Source organism: Eupeodes corollae, chromosome 1, assembly GCF_945859685.1.
Source record: "Eupeodes corollae chromosome 1, idEupCoro1.1, whole genome shotgun sequence".
In the NCBI taxonomy this organism is placed as follows: Eukaryota; Metazoa; Arthropoda; class Insecta; order Diptera; family Syrphidae; genus Eupeodes; species Eupeodes corollae.
The window spans coordinates 111,181,531-111,195,916 of NC_079147.1; the positions used below are offsets into that span (position 1 = coordinate 111,181,531).

General features: G+C 34.5%; 2 protein-coding genes across 2 annotated transcripts; one reads left to right on the forward strand and one right to left on the reverse strand.

The window, feature by feature from the left end:
- Positions 1–1,640: 1,640 nt before the first annotated feature.
- LOC129941679 (ATP-binding cassette sub-family G member 5) lies at positions 1,641–7,220 on the forward strand. Its single transcript, XM_056050374.1, has 12 exons — positions 1,641–1,995; positions 2,276–2,384; positions 4,898–5,088; positions 5,163–5,307; positions 5,379–5,676; positions 5,739–5,906; positions 5,968–6,085; positions 6,146–6,239; positions 6,303–6,441; positions 6,499–6,690; positions 6,763–6,949; positions 7,016–7,220. The coding sequence occupies exons 1-12, from the start codon at positions 1,942–1,944 to the stop codon at positions 7,127–7,129; spliced, it is 1,809 nt and encodes a 602-aa protein (XP_055906349.1). The 5' UTR covers positions 1,641–1,941; the 3' UTR covers positions 7,130–7,220.
- A 51-nt stretch (positions 7,221–7,271) lies between these two features.
- On the reverse strand, positions 7,272–12,903 carry LOC129941680 (transient receptor potential channel pyrexia-like). The gene is made up of 6 exons (XM_056050375.1): positions 12,664–12,903; positions 7,980–8,141; positions 7,840–7,912; positions 7,637–7,773; positions 7,487–7,577; positions 7,272–7,423 (listed from the first exon to the last, which is right to left on the reverse strand). The coding sequence occupies exons 1-6, from the start codon at positions 12,862–12,864 to the stop codon at positions 7,320–7,322; spliced, it is 768 nt and encodes a 255-aa protein (XP_055906350.1). The 5' UTR covers positions 12,865–12,903; the 3' UTR covers positions 7,272–7,319.
- Positions 12,904–14,386: the final 1,483 nt, after the last annotated feature.

Consider the following 14,386-nt stretch of genomic DNA (forward strand, 5'->3'; position numbering starts at 1 on the left):
TCGATATAGCTATCTTCACCTCGTCGAGATCGGGCAGGTGGAATTGTTGTCCTGCATCGCATAAGGTGAAGGGTGCTTTCTCCCTTACAGCGGAATTTGATTCATCATCGCCCTCAACCCTCGGAACCCGACCATCCTCTCAAATAAATATTTTTTCGCAACCGGTGGAGAGCTTTCAATACCTTGCAAGTATCGTTTCCATCGAAGGCGGAACCGAACAAGACGTCATCTGCAGCATCGGCCAAGCAAAACCGGCTTTCGGTAATAAAAAAAAATGGAGGGATTACTCTATGAGCTTAAGAACAAAGCTACGACTGTTCCGCACAAATTTCGAATCTGTGCTTCTTTATGGGTGCAGCACTTGGAAGGTTATTTCAGCCATAATATGAAATCTGCACACCATCGTGAATAGATGTCTTCGTAACATCCTAAGGATTTTCTGGGCAAACCGTATTTCAAATGAGGTCCTTCACAGAAGGACAGGTCAGGAACCTACAGAATCTATAATACAAAGACGTAAGTGGCAATGGATTGGGCATACGCTTCGAAAAGGTAACGACTCCATTCCAGGCCAAGCAATGCAGTGCAATCCTCTCACACAAGAAGGAAGAAGAGCTGGACGACCGAGAAGCACATGGCACAGAACAGTCGAAGCGGAATCAGCGTCACTAGGCAAGAGTTGGAGGGAGCAGAAACACATCTCCGGAAACCGTACACGTTGGTGCGTAGGCGTAGTAGAGGCCCTATGACTCTTATGGGTTCCCAACGGACTTAACAGGTCTGAGAACCTAATTAAGTAAGTAATCGTCCTGATATTATTTGGAGAAGTGGTCTATCCATATTCTCAGCATAGACTGTGGTTCTACTACAATGATCCCCGGATCATCTTTAAAGGATTCGAAGCTCGTTCCTGTTTTGACATCCCTCTGTCTCCTCCTTTTTTTATCTAAGAAGCCGGTATTTCTCTCTCCTCTCCTCTCCTTTCCTGCTCGTAGAGCTCGAGTGCAGCTCTGGTCCTTCTATACAGAGTCTCGCGAAATCTTTAAACAAATGAAGACGAGGTGGATGATTTCCATTTTGGTCAAAACTTCTTTTAATTAATTTCGAACTTATACTTTGGAAAACGGCTACCTAAAATAAAAACAACTCCTGATTTCAGTTTTATTTAATTTTTATAAATGACAGTAATAGTAATGTAGCCAATTTGTATGTAACAGTTAGACGTAAAAAGTCAAATTATTAAAATAACTCATTTTCCACGAAGGGAAAAAGGACTAACTTTAATTAGATTTACGTTTCAATATGTTTGACAGCTTAAATATTGAAATCCTCAACTAATTTCAAAATGTATGCATATTTTACAATATTATTTCTTTTAAAATTCTCTTAAAATAAAATATTTGGATCTGGTAACAACAATTTATACATACCTAAGCAATCTAAAAGTATCAAAAAGTAACAAGAGATACAGTTTGGTTATTTTATTGTTGGTGTGATGGTAAAAACTAGTTTAAAATTTCCAATAAGATACAAAAAAATGTTACTCACTTCCAGTTTCAGCTCGTTGACCACCACACTACAGTTTCTCTTGTTCTCCATCATCACCTCACCAGTCTAATAGAACCATAGCTCGCTCAACCTGGTAGAATTGAGTCTAACTTGATTTTACCAATTCAGTCTTTTCTCAGCTAACAAAGTGCTTGGGTGATATGTATAGCTAAGTGTGTTTAAAATTTATGTGTTTGTTGCATTTTACCTGCACACCTGAGATAGATATATATTTACACAAGTCAACAGTTCGGAGTTTTCAATTTAAAAGAATAGAAAGACTCCTGTCTTTACCAACATACATACATATATTATTTACTAATTTAACTCCTTTTTTGACATTTCAATACAAAATAAACTAAGAGACGTCATTGATTGTTGATTAATATAAAAATGATCGGTAGTGATTATGTTCTGGAAGCGCATAACATTTTCCACACCACAGAGGTAAGCGCGTCTATTATATACCTAGCTTAATTATAAACGGAAAACCGTAGAATATTTGTGTACTAAGAAAATATATAAACAGTGAATATGAAATTTAATACTTCATAGTATGAAATCATGGTTTGTTTTTGTTTGGTTTTAGATAATAATGAGGAAACGTAAACCAATAAATAAACAATATTGAATTTCAGTTCGTACGTCAGCTCTTTTGTTTTTCTTTTCCTTGATGAATTTATTGTAATTAATTTTTAACAAAAATGTAAATATTATTTGCATACAGGTGGATGGAGGAGGATGTTTCAATGGTGGTGGCAGTACAGCTATGGTTCTTAAAGGAGTTAATTTGACTGTTCACAGCGGGGAAGTAATGGCAATTTTGGGATCGAAAGGTAAACCAACAAAAAACAAACAATTTAAATTGATTGCTGTTTTTTTTGTATTATTATTATTTTTTTTTTTAATTTTAAACACAATAAATTAAGAGTTTGACATATCAACAAATACCGGCATTTATACCGAATGCCAATTTTGTATTAATTAAGTATCTGTTATCAGCCTAAAAATGTATGCACAGACATGGTTACAAATTTAATGCTTTGTGGAATGAAAAATTTTATTACGAATGGGGTTGTCTATCAAAACTAAGGGAAATTTATGGTTGGATTTGCGCTGTTGAGAGGATATGTGGATCAGAGTGAGTTTAAGTTGTTTTAAAGCCAACTCCACTGAGGAAAACCGGAATAAACAACAAAACAACAGAAACAATTTGTTTGCATGAACAGAAATTAAGGCAAAAAATATTACAAAGCTCCAAAGGTAGTACAAATATTTGGTCCTTTGTAAAAAACGTACGTAGAATTAGATCGTCTTCAGTTCCAACGCTAGTTCACAATGACACTCCGTATGTAAGCTCGATTGATAAAGCCAATTTGCTTGCAGAAGAGTTTGCTGTTAATTTGTTAATTCGACGCTACAAGAGAGTATCGTGATTCCTCCTGTTCTCAAGAGCGTAAACGATTTTATGCGACAAAACTTTTTTCGCCCTTATGTAGTTGCGAGAGTATATACAAAAACTGCTGGCTCGGAAAGTATCCCCACTATTGTTCTGGAGAGGTGATCATCATCGTTGACAAAACTACTACGTAACCTTTTACATCTTTCCGATTCTACAGTAGATAGAAAAAAGCATTTGTCCAGCCTTGTCTTAAAAAAGGCAAATTTTCCTTCCTCTCCAACTCTGGTCCATTTGCACTAACGTCTTTGCTTTCTAAGGTAAAGGAAGGATGATCAATTTTCAGCCAAAAAATATCTTAAAGAACAATAGCTTCTTAATGACCGGCAGTATGGCTTTCATAGCAAAAGGTCCACGGGTTAATGAATGGTTCTTACTGAAAAGTGGAACAAATGTTTACATCATGCACTTGGAATGATCTTACATTAATAACATATGTAAGTTGGCGCTACAGTCCGGTGTGAACTAGGGCCTCTCCCAACAAACTTCTTTATACAGTTTGGTCCCTAGCTAGATGTCTCCAGTTTCACGCTCCAAGTTGGGTGAGGTCACCATCTTCTTGTGCGCGCCAACTGATTCGAGATCTTCTTTCTTTCGAACTTTCGAACTTCATTCCTGATTTTAAACCTCTCAACATCTTCGACCGCACGCTTCTCATGCCCTTTTTTTCCTTCTGAAAAGTGGGTGTTCCTCTCGCCTCTTCTGCTCATAGAGCTCATGAGCAGCTCTCGTTCTTTTACGTAGCGCGCTTAGCGAGCCTGCTTGGGCTGCATTTGCTTTGCCGGCGTTCCTCATCAAACCAGAGGTTCCCTGTTGGTGGTTGCTTGAAGCTCAGCACGTCAGAGAAGTCTTCTCTGATTGCATCTTGGCAATGTTGCCACTGGTTCTCGATACGTTGTGTTGGCGGTAGTGAACTTACAAAAGAGGTAAATTTAGACCCGGTCGGAGAAGGATTTGGCGATCTCTTGCGATTGTAGCCGTTCAACGTTGTACCTTCTCCCAGCATCTCCTTGTTTTGCCTTTGGTCTGGAAACCCGAAGTGCTACCTTGGCGAAAAAGAGGTAGTGGTCCGAGTCGATGTTACTCCTCGGAAAGTTGGGACATCCATGATGCTGGAAGCGAGTCTGGCGTCGATCGCAAAATGGTCATTCTGTATGACGGTAGATTGATCTTGAGAACTCCAAGTTCCTTTCTGGATGTTGAGGTGTGGAATGATCACATATTCGATATTGCAAAAAATGTTGCTAGGTGCTTGGAATTCCTCAGACGGTGCAAGAAATTTGCCAACCATTCTGACCTACCTGTAATTTATAAAAAAAGCCTTCATTGTTCCAAAAATTGAGTATAACTCTCATATTTGTGCAGGAACCATTAAAACAAGTTTAGATCTTTTAAAAAAGATCCAAAAAATAGCTTTAAAATGAAAGGCAATAGAACTAAAACCGAAACAATTATGTCACGTCAACACCGCCACGATTTTTCATGCCATTCGTTGTTCTACCGGTATTTTTGCAATCGTTGTTCTATCGAATTAGGCAGTTGCACTTCCCCTCAAACAATCGAGTCGTAATACTCGCACTTCTGGGAATTCTAATCAGATTAACCTTGATCTGAATTTCGGGCGTATTGTCGACCGCACATCAAGAATGTTGAATGCTTTACCCAATTCTTTTTTTCCCTATCATTTGGGTATTCACAACCTTAAGACCAATGTGCACCGGCAACACTTTTTAATTCCTCCCTATTCTCTTTAAGCTCGCACTGTGTTTTAACTTTTTTCAACTTTTAACCCCTTGAGTGTCCGTTAATTATAAAAATTAAAAATGTCAATAGTCACTGAAAGTTAAATTTTACCTTAAAAGCAAATTATATTCTATTTTACACCTGTAGGAAGTGGAAAAAGAGCTCTTCTGGATGTTATTTCTCGGAGAGCTGAAGGATTAACACGCGGTCAAGTATTGCTCAATGGAACACCTCTATCAAAAGCCCTATTTCAACAGAGATGTGGTTATGTTACTCAATCATGTACATTTATTCCAGGTCTTACAATTGCTCAAACTTTACATTACACAGCTACAATAGTAAGTTTCATATTGTTTCATGTTTTGTCTATAAAAAAATACACAAGTTAAAATATTTAAAAAAAATTGTTCAGCTTTCTGGATACTTAAAAAGCTCCAAAGTGCGGCAGGTATTAGCAGATCTTGCACTCTCTCAAGTTGCTCACAAACGGGTTGAGTATCTTAATATTAGTGAAAAAAGACGTTTAGCAATAGGAATTCAACTTGTTCGAGATCCAGGTAAAGCATTTATTCTTTAACGAACTATTTTGTGCAAATAAATTGTATTTAATATTATACCTACGGCGTAGTTATGTTACTTTTGGATGAACCAACACAAGGTCTTGATCCATTGAGTGCTTATTTGCTAATATCAATTCTCTCAAACACTGCAAAGAAGACGGGTTGTGGAATATTACTTTCATTGGAGAAACCTCGTTCAGATGTCTTTCCCTTTCTGGATCGAGCTCTATTTCTATGCCTGGGGGGAGTTGTCTATTCGGGCAGTACTCGAGCTATGTTAGAATACTTTCATGGCATTGGTTTTCCTTGTCCTCAGTTGGAAAATCCTTTAATGTACTATTTGTGTCTATCTACAGTTGATCGAAGGTAAATTTTGGTGTACATCGGTATAAGATCCCAAATACTAAATTTAAAGATTTAATTCACAGAAGTCGAGATCGATTCCTTGAATCGAGTCAGCAGATTGAAGCATTGGTAGAACGGTTCTCCCGAGAAACACCCATCTCCGATGCTCCTCTCAATTCAATGGGGAGCGGAAAAGTTCCATTAGCTTATGGCAAGCCAGGAGAATTGAAAGTTTGGCTTATGCTATATCTGTAACTAAAATTGCTTTTTATTTGTTGCTTATGTTCATTTACTTTTGTTTGTATTGTAAAGGAAACTATTGGCTTCAACTTTCTCATGTGGTGTGGCTGGTATGCGTTCACTGTTCCTTAGATTATTTCTGTTGCCTTTAGCAATGTCAACACTATGGCTGTTTTATTGGAATATTGGTGTAAGTTAATAAAATTTACTCCATTGTCAAGGGCTATTGTAAGAATTGTATTTATTTCAGGACGATGCATATGGATTCTTTAGTAAAAATGGTATGATCTTAAACATCATTGGTCTCTCATATGGAAGTGGAATTTTGGCAACAGTTAGTTTATGTATGTTTAAATATAAAATAAAATTTGTAGGTACATCTAAAATTATTTCTTTTATATTTTCAGATCCCATATGGAGAAAAAGATTTTCCCAGGATAACCCTGAAGGACTTTATACAGGAGCAACATTACTTATTGCATACAATTCAATTTCAATTCCATTTTCAATAGTTTCTGCAGCGATCGCAAGTTGTGTTCTTTATCCGTAAGAGAACTTTAATACTTTGTAGTCTGATTGAAATCTTATGCCTTTGATGTTTAGACTATTTTTAGACCCAAACACTCCAAATGGTACTATTTTTGCCTATGTTTTGGTCGGGCTTTGGACAAGTTATGTTATGGCCGAACAACTTTCAATTGCCTTTTTGTTGGTTGTTAAAGTTCCATTTAACGCAGCTATCGCAGTATCATATTTACTTTGTATAAGCCTAGCTTTAGCAAGTGGAACAGTACGGTAAAGTTTTTTCATAGTTTTTACCAAGGAATAGAAACTAATTTATAAATACTGAATAATTCAAAAACACAGGTCCTATAAAGGTCTTCAGCCATGGTTGCAAGACAACACTAAAGGAACTCACACTCGATATGTGTCTTCTTTGCTGCACAGTGTTGCTTTTCAATCACATAAACTGAATTGTACACCAACAGCTTCGGTAATTTGTCCCAAAGCAGCAGATTTTCTACATGAACGCTTGGGACAAGCTGATCCAGATGTACGATTATAGTACCATAAGTTTATAATTATTTAAATATATTAAAATAATTTTGTTTTTTCTTAGGAGACCATTGATGTTGCAGCATCTTGCGCTTTTGCAGTAGGCTTGGCAGCTTTTAATATGCTTCTGTATCTATTTCCAATGCCTCGATGTGTTCGACAAAAATTTAAAGACTGAAATGAATATAAGTAGTTAACTTTTATGTAACTTATGCATTTAAAGTATCAGAAATAAACTTCCTAGCTCTTATACAATTTTATAAAAATTATATGGTATGAACATTGGTAAAATGAATGCATGGTTTGTGGGCTGGAGGTGATTACGCCACAAGTGCATTTTCGAAAAATTTAATTTATTCGAAAAATGTTCAAAGATCAAAACGGTTTGGTAAGCACTTGAAATTAAATTTTGCGTGTGGGATTTTCCGGCTCCATATTGATTTTGTTGGCTTATAGCATTGAATTAATTTGCCTTTAAAATAAAAAAATAAAAATATGTTATAAAAAGAATATAATTAAAAACTTAGTACATTACACAAAAGTTCGTTAGAAATAATTTGGCGGTTCTCTTTTGTAATTGTTATACTTCTTCCAATAGCACCAATGTCATATAAACGTTTTTTAATCTGAAATTAATACACAAATTATGATTACTTTCGTAAGATATGAATATTTTTAAAAATACCTTTTTCAGAATAGTGTTTGAAGTCATAATCTTTTGAGTGAAAATCGATTCGAATTCATACAGAAATCTTATTTCTTTTTCTAAACGAATACTTTGACTTATTTCATGAAGAATTTTAACGTCATTCACAGCAATGGCTTTTAAAGAATAGGAAATATTTTTAAAAGTTTATAATAAAGGTTTTTTGTTTTTTTAACTTTTACCTTGAGTTAGATTCATCAAAATTATACTACAAGAAATAACAAATAACATGAACATTAATTTGGACGTTGTATTCTAGAACATTAAGAAAGGTTAAAGGGTTTTAAGGTTATTACGAGTTCTTTTTCAGTATTTCACTTACTGTGTCTTTTGAAAACATTTCTGAATATTCAAATTCTCCCATGATCATAACTATTGTCCTTAATAATGCACTTAGGGGGCTTGTGTAGTAATCCGACAATGGAAATATTAGTGAAAAGGTCATTGCAAAGCCAACAATCAGGAATATAAAAGAGACAGTGACCTAGGAAAGAAGGGGAGTATTGATGTATTTTCATTTATTTAAATTTATTCATTTTCACTTTTGTACATAGCATTAAAGATTAAAGCTTTGCCAATACATTGTTAATAAGAAGTATTTACATTTTTGTATTTTTTTTAATTAATTAAAACACATACTTTAACTTTTTTCTAAAATTTGATATGTTTGATAAAATTGAAAGAAACTTTTATGCTAGTGCACATAGTGCATAGATTAAATGAATTATAAATAAAAACTATCGCAAAGTGATTTGATTTATTGAATTCGTTAAACAAACTAAATATTAATTCATTAAACAACTTAAATATTATACATTTATTCTTACATTTATAGATTTGCAATGCTTTGAGCAATTTGAAAAAAAAGCTAAACTGAAGTATTGACAAAATTTACTATAAATGTTTTACTTTTAAAATCATTTCTTACGGAAAATACCAAAAAGTAATGCTTGTTGTAAACCGAAATCAATTGGTTGCGTTGAATGTTTTTAGCATAGTTCGATCTGCTTAATATGGGACGTAAAGGAACTTGTCTTCTAATACTTGAACGGCAATAAATAAAGTTTAATTGTTCCATAATTGTTGGTGACATGACTGACCCATTGATTAATTTTATAATAAAGCACAGGCACAGTTGAATGTACTCTCTGTGTTTAGAAAGCGATGGAAGATTTATGAGCGTGATCCTTTGATTGTACGGTGGAAGTTCGAGCCTATTGGACCATGGGAAGAAACGGATGCAGAAGCGCATGAATCTTCTTTGTACTCCTTCTATTCTGTTTATCTGGACTGAATAAAAGGGAGCCCATATTCCAATATTGGTCTTACAAATGATATATAAAGAAGTTTAAGAATATAAGGGTAGCGAAAATCATGTGAATCCGTTTTATAAATCCGAGTGTTTTTGCTTTTTAATAATATAATCATAATGATTTCTAAAAGTTAATTTTGAGACAAGGATTATACCTAGGTCAGAGAAAGTAGAGAGTTTAGTCAAATAAGAAGAGTCTAATTGATAATTAAGTAAAAAAAAATTGATTTACTTTGATTTACATTTGTCTATTTTAAGTAAAAGCTTATTTATAAAACATCATTCTCGAAAACTATTTAGATCATCTTGTAGATGTAAAGATGAGTGTTTTATTATAGGAGATAAGTACAAAATAAACAGAAAGGGTCCTAAGTGGCTACCTTGTGGTACGCCAGAGTTGGAATAAAAATATGATGACCGCTCATTTCTAAAAAGTACGACGAAACCCAACTAACAAATTTATCGTTAAAGGCTTGGGATTTAAGTTTGGAAGTTAATGTTTTATGGCACAATTTATCAAAGGCCTTACTGAAGTCTGTGAATACACAGTCAACTTGTTTCCGTTTTTCAAACGAATCTAAACAAAAAGAACTGAAATGAACAAAACTATTTTAGACTTACAATTAAACGATATGACTTTACAAATAATGGACTCATTTAACTTAGGGATGACGGACAGTTTTGCAATGGGACGATAATTATGTATATCATTTTTACTACCCTTTTTATGTATCGGTATTATGTACGAACACTTTCAAATTTCAGGAAAAATTGAGGATCTAAGCGATTCATTAAAAAGAATATGAAGAGGATAGGATACATAGGATGCGCATTTTTTCAAAATATAAGAAGGTACACCATCTGGAATGACTCAGGCGTTTGACATGAGTTCGCTATACTTCGAAAGCATCTTTGATTAAATTTGCAATCATATTTGAAATTTTTTCAGAGTCATGGCTAAGTTCGTTGTCCAAAGACACGAAGTTTGGATACCCGTCAGTATTTCTCTTACTATTAACATGGCTCCAAAAGTTTCTTATTGGGTTGTTTTTTATGTCGGATTCAGTATTTAAAATAAAGTCATTATAAGAATATCTGAATAGTCAATAAACATATTTCTTAGCTCATTGTATATTACCAAGTCATTATCAGCTTTTGTTTGTGCTGATGTCATTTAAGCAATGTCTATCACGTCTGAACACTTGATTTTTAGAATCGAAGAGTTCCGTATCCAAGAATGTATTGTTTAGACAAGTTTCATTCAAAATGATTATGTCCTGTGGTTGAATGGTTATATTTTTGTAGACCTTATTGATATTTGTCGGTAGTCCGTTGACATTTTGATATTATGTGGATTAGAATTATTTGAATTCGTGATTTCGGTTGCTTGAAATTTTTGAATACTAAAAGAAAATCGATTAGGGAAGGGGACTTTTCAGAGAGCTTAAGTAATATTTGTAATGATTTTGCATTATTTTTCCAATTAAATTTTGCTGACTTCAGAATAAATTATTAGTGATGTTTTATCAAATCTAGTTACCAACTTTTCAGGTGTACCACCTTCGACCACTCCTTGTTTTTCTTTTAATAAATGATTTGCCTATATTTCCTATTCAAAGTGTTTTTTGTATGACGTTGATCTCAAGATTTTCAGCTGTGTAAGATCTCCAGAACTTTGCTGGATTATTGTTGGACTATATGTAATTTCTTCTTTATCATTAGGATTGAAAAAGTTCAGGAAAGATTTACCAAATTTGCTTCACGTAAGGGTTTTAGAAACTTATGTATTCAGTCTTATGGGAAAGCTTTATTTGATTCTCTTTGCTTTCGATGTTTTGAAAGCAAACATAGATTCTTCTTACATACCTTTTCGTAGATGGCGTAATTTTGTACATGTATCTTTTAATACTACAAATTATGTTTAACACAATCCAATTACTGATTCTTGTATTGCTTTTAAGAAATTTGATTTTAACAATAGTAATACATTTATTACAATTCTTTTGTTTTCAAACGGTTCCTTGTCCTACAAAAAAGTCCTCAAAACTTAACAAAATTTTGATTTTACTGATTTTGTTAAGCGTTCAGCGCTTGATATAAAAAACTTACAGCCATCATTAAGTTCTTGAGCGTTGGAATTCTTATTTAGATCTCAGTCTGAGAAATAATTCGACTTATTAAACCCTCAAATTTGATTTCAGTTTAGATTCTTCTTACATACCTTTTCGTAGATGGCGTAATTTTGTACATGTATCTTTTAATACTACAAATTATGTTTAACACAATCCAATTACTGATTCTTGTATTGCTTTTAAGAAATTTGATTTTAACAATAGTAATACATTTATTACAATTCTTTTGTTTTCAAACGGTTCCTTGTCCTACAAAAAAGTCCTCAAAACTTAACAAAATTTTGATTTTACTGATTTTGTTAAGCGTTCAGCGCTTGATATAAAAAACTTACAGCCATCATTAAGTTCTTGAGCGTTGGAATTCTTATTTAGATCTCAGTCTGAGAAATAATTCGACTTATTAAACCCTCAAATTTGAGCGTCTAGGATATAGAACTCAGCTTAGCAAATTTCGTAATGAACGATTTAATGACCAGGAAACATTGTTCTATTAAAGTGGAAATGAAGGAATGTTTTTTAATGTGCAATAATAATAAATTGTTAAAATATAGTTATGGACGTCGACAAGTCCAGCTCACAATAACTTTTAGACTTAAAAAAGATGTTAAGCATGGACAATTTGTGAAGACATACATAACTTCAAATCTCAAATACGCAATTTGACCACAAGTAGAAATTTTGTTTATTTAAAAAATCAATTAGTCTGTGTGGACGTTATGTCCTTTAAAAATCGATAATGTACATATATTTAGTTATACTTTGTTTTGAAAAATGATATACAAGTTTCAATGAAAATTATATTGCAGATTAAATTTTTGTCACGCTCATTAATGTTTTTCCAACAATAGACGAAACCACTTTACCCTCGCCAAGCGATCTTCAATTCTATGAACATATTCCAAGGAGGCATAAGGTCCATAGGTCCTGTTTCAAGTTCTGCAACCTGAAGATCATTCTACCCGAAGATTTATTCTAATCAATAATTGCTTAAGCGGCCCATAGAAACCACACAGCGGTATATTGACATCCGGTGTGGCATTCCTCCATGCACGACAAACCAAATCGTACACACATCAGTTGTAATGAGATATCAAAGAGGAAATATCAGAATGAGTGACGTTGAAGCTTGAAGCTTTTATTGAAACGACAACAGCGCATCCCCATACACATCACACCGATCGAAACACTGACACAGAAAAATCAAATACTTTTGATTTTACTTGCTAAGTGTTTGAAAATGAAAATCGATGCCTGCTCCAGTCTGGTGTCTATGGGCCGCTTTACTTCTAGTCATAGCGAGCACTTCGAAAATGAAATCAATGACAAAATTTACATACCGCTAAATCGAATTTGACAAATATTTAATATTATTACTCGATAGAATTTCAGCAATGCATGTCGGTCAATCCTACCGGGTGCTATGAAAGTAGTTTATTATTCGTTAGAACTTTTTTTAATCAAACCGAAATCTTAATTCTTAAAGGTTAGGTAAACTATTGCTATAACATTTGTGTGTTGTTTTATAATTATTATTTTATAATGCTTATTACTAGTACACGTACCTTCAAAAAATTCTTCATGACAGTAGTAAACATAAGACTGTAACATCCTAGACTCGGAATTCTTCCTATTATTAACATCAAATTGATCCATGCTGGTAAAATAATTATCGTATTTAGTGAATGAATTATTTTAAATTGATGCCAATATAATGGCTGAATCAATTCGTATGCACAAATAATCAATCCAATACAAGAAGTCATGAGGTTCGATAATATCTCAAATTCGTAAATAATCCTTTGCAGTTGTATAAAACAGATCTATATGGATTAAAAATAATTAACATAATTGGATATGTATTTGCCTAACAGATAAAACAATAAAAAAAGGGGGCACCTTCGGAATGAGAGATAGTAAGCTGGGATTGCATTCATATCTCCCTTTTGCTACTCTAAACATTGCGTTAAAAAACTCATAAGATCTCGTAATCGCGAAAACTGCTTTTTCCTAATGGCGTAAACACCTTCAGAAAAACATTGGGTGACTTCCATTTTCACCTGTGAGCGGCAATCATTTGCGACCTTTCTCTAGTGTGCTATCCTTTGGGTGTGGATTCGAAAAATGTCTAGTATGGAGATCACGGGAAGAAGTTTTCTCTCAAAACGACCTAAGGTGCTTTCATCAGCTTTTGTCATAGTGCATTTTTTCTGCATCGTATAGAAGGACGGAGATGATGAGGATGTTATATAGTGACACTTTGGTCGCTCGAGAGAGGCCTTTACTACGCAGTACCATTCCCAGCGGTAAGCAAGAGTAATTCTTCGCTTGATCTTAGCGCTGGTGTTGTTTTCTGTATTCATAGCGGAGATTAGCTAGACAAAGTCTTTAACGACCTCAAAGTAACGTCTGACGATTATGATGTTAGTTTCACCGAACCTCGAACTTTATTTCTGCTTTTGAAGCTCTCAATCCCAACATCTTCTCACGCTTCTTATGCTTTCTCTTTTTCTTTCGGAGAAGTCGGTGTTCCTCTTTCCGCTTCTGCTCATAGAGTTCGTGAACAGCTCCCGTTCATTTTATTCGCCACTTTGCGAATCTGCATTTGCATGCCGAAATTCCTCATCGAACCAGAGGTTTCTTGGTCGTGGCTGCTTGAAACCCCTCGCGTCAGAAGCGGCTTCTCTGATTTGATTGTATCTTGCCAATGTTGCCACTGCTTTTTGATACATTGTGTTGGCGGTAGAGAAGTTCGAAAGAGGTTACTTGTGACTCAGTCGGAGAATGATTTGGCGATCTTTTGCGATTGAAGCCGTTTGACGTTGTATCTTCTTCCAGTATCTCCCTTTTTTGCCTTGGGTCTGGAAACCTAAAGTGCTACCTTGGCTACAACGGGGTAGTGGTCTGATTTGATGTTGGATCTTCGGAAAGTTCGGACATCAATGATGCTGGAAGCGTGTCTTGGGTCGATCGCAATATGGTCAATCTGGTTGATGGTAGAGAACTCGAAGTTCCTTTGAGGATGTTGAGGTGCGAAAAACGCGTATTGGTTATCATGACTTTTTGCGACGCAGCAAAATCGATGAGCATGAATCACTTATTGGAAGTGTTTTCGTGAAGACTATTTTTCCTGATTATTTCAGCAAAGATGTCTTCCCTTCCTAATTGTATGTACATTAAAATCAATTAGGACAATTTAAATATCGTAGATACTCATATGTTTTGTTCAAGAGTTTGAAGAACATATCCTTGGTTGTTGCGTATATTAGGCTATTGTTGCACAATTTA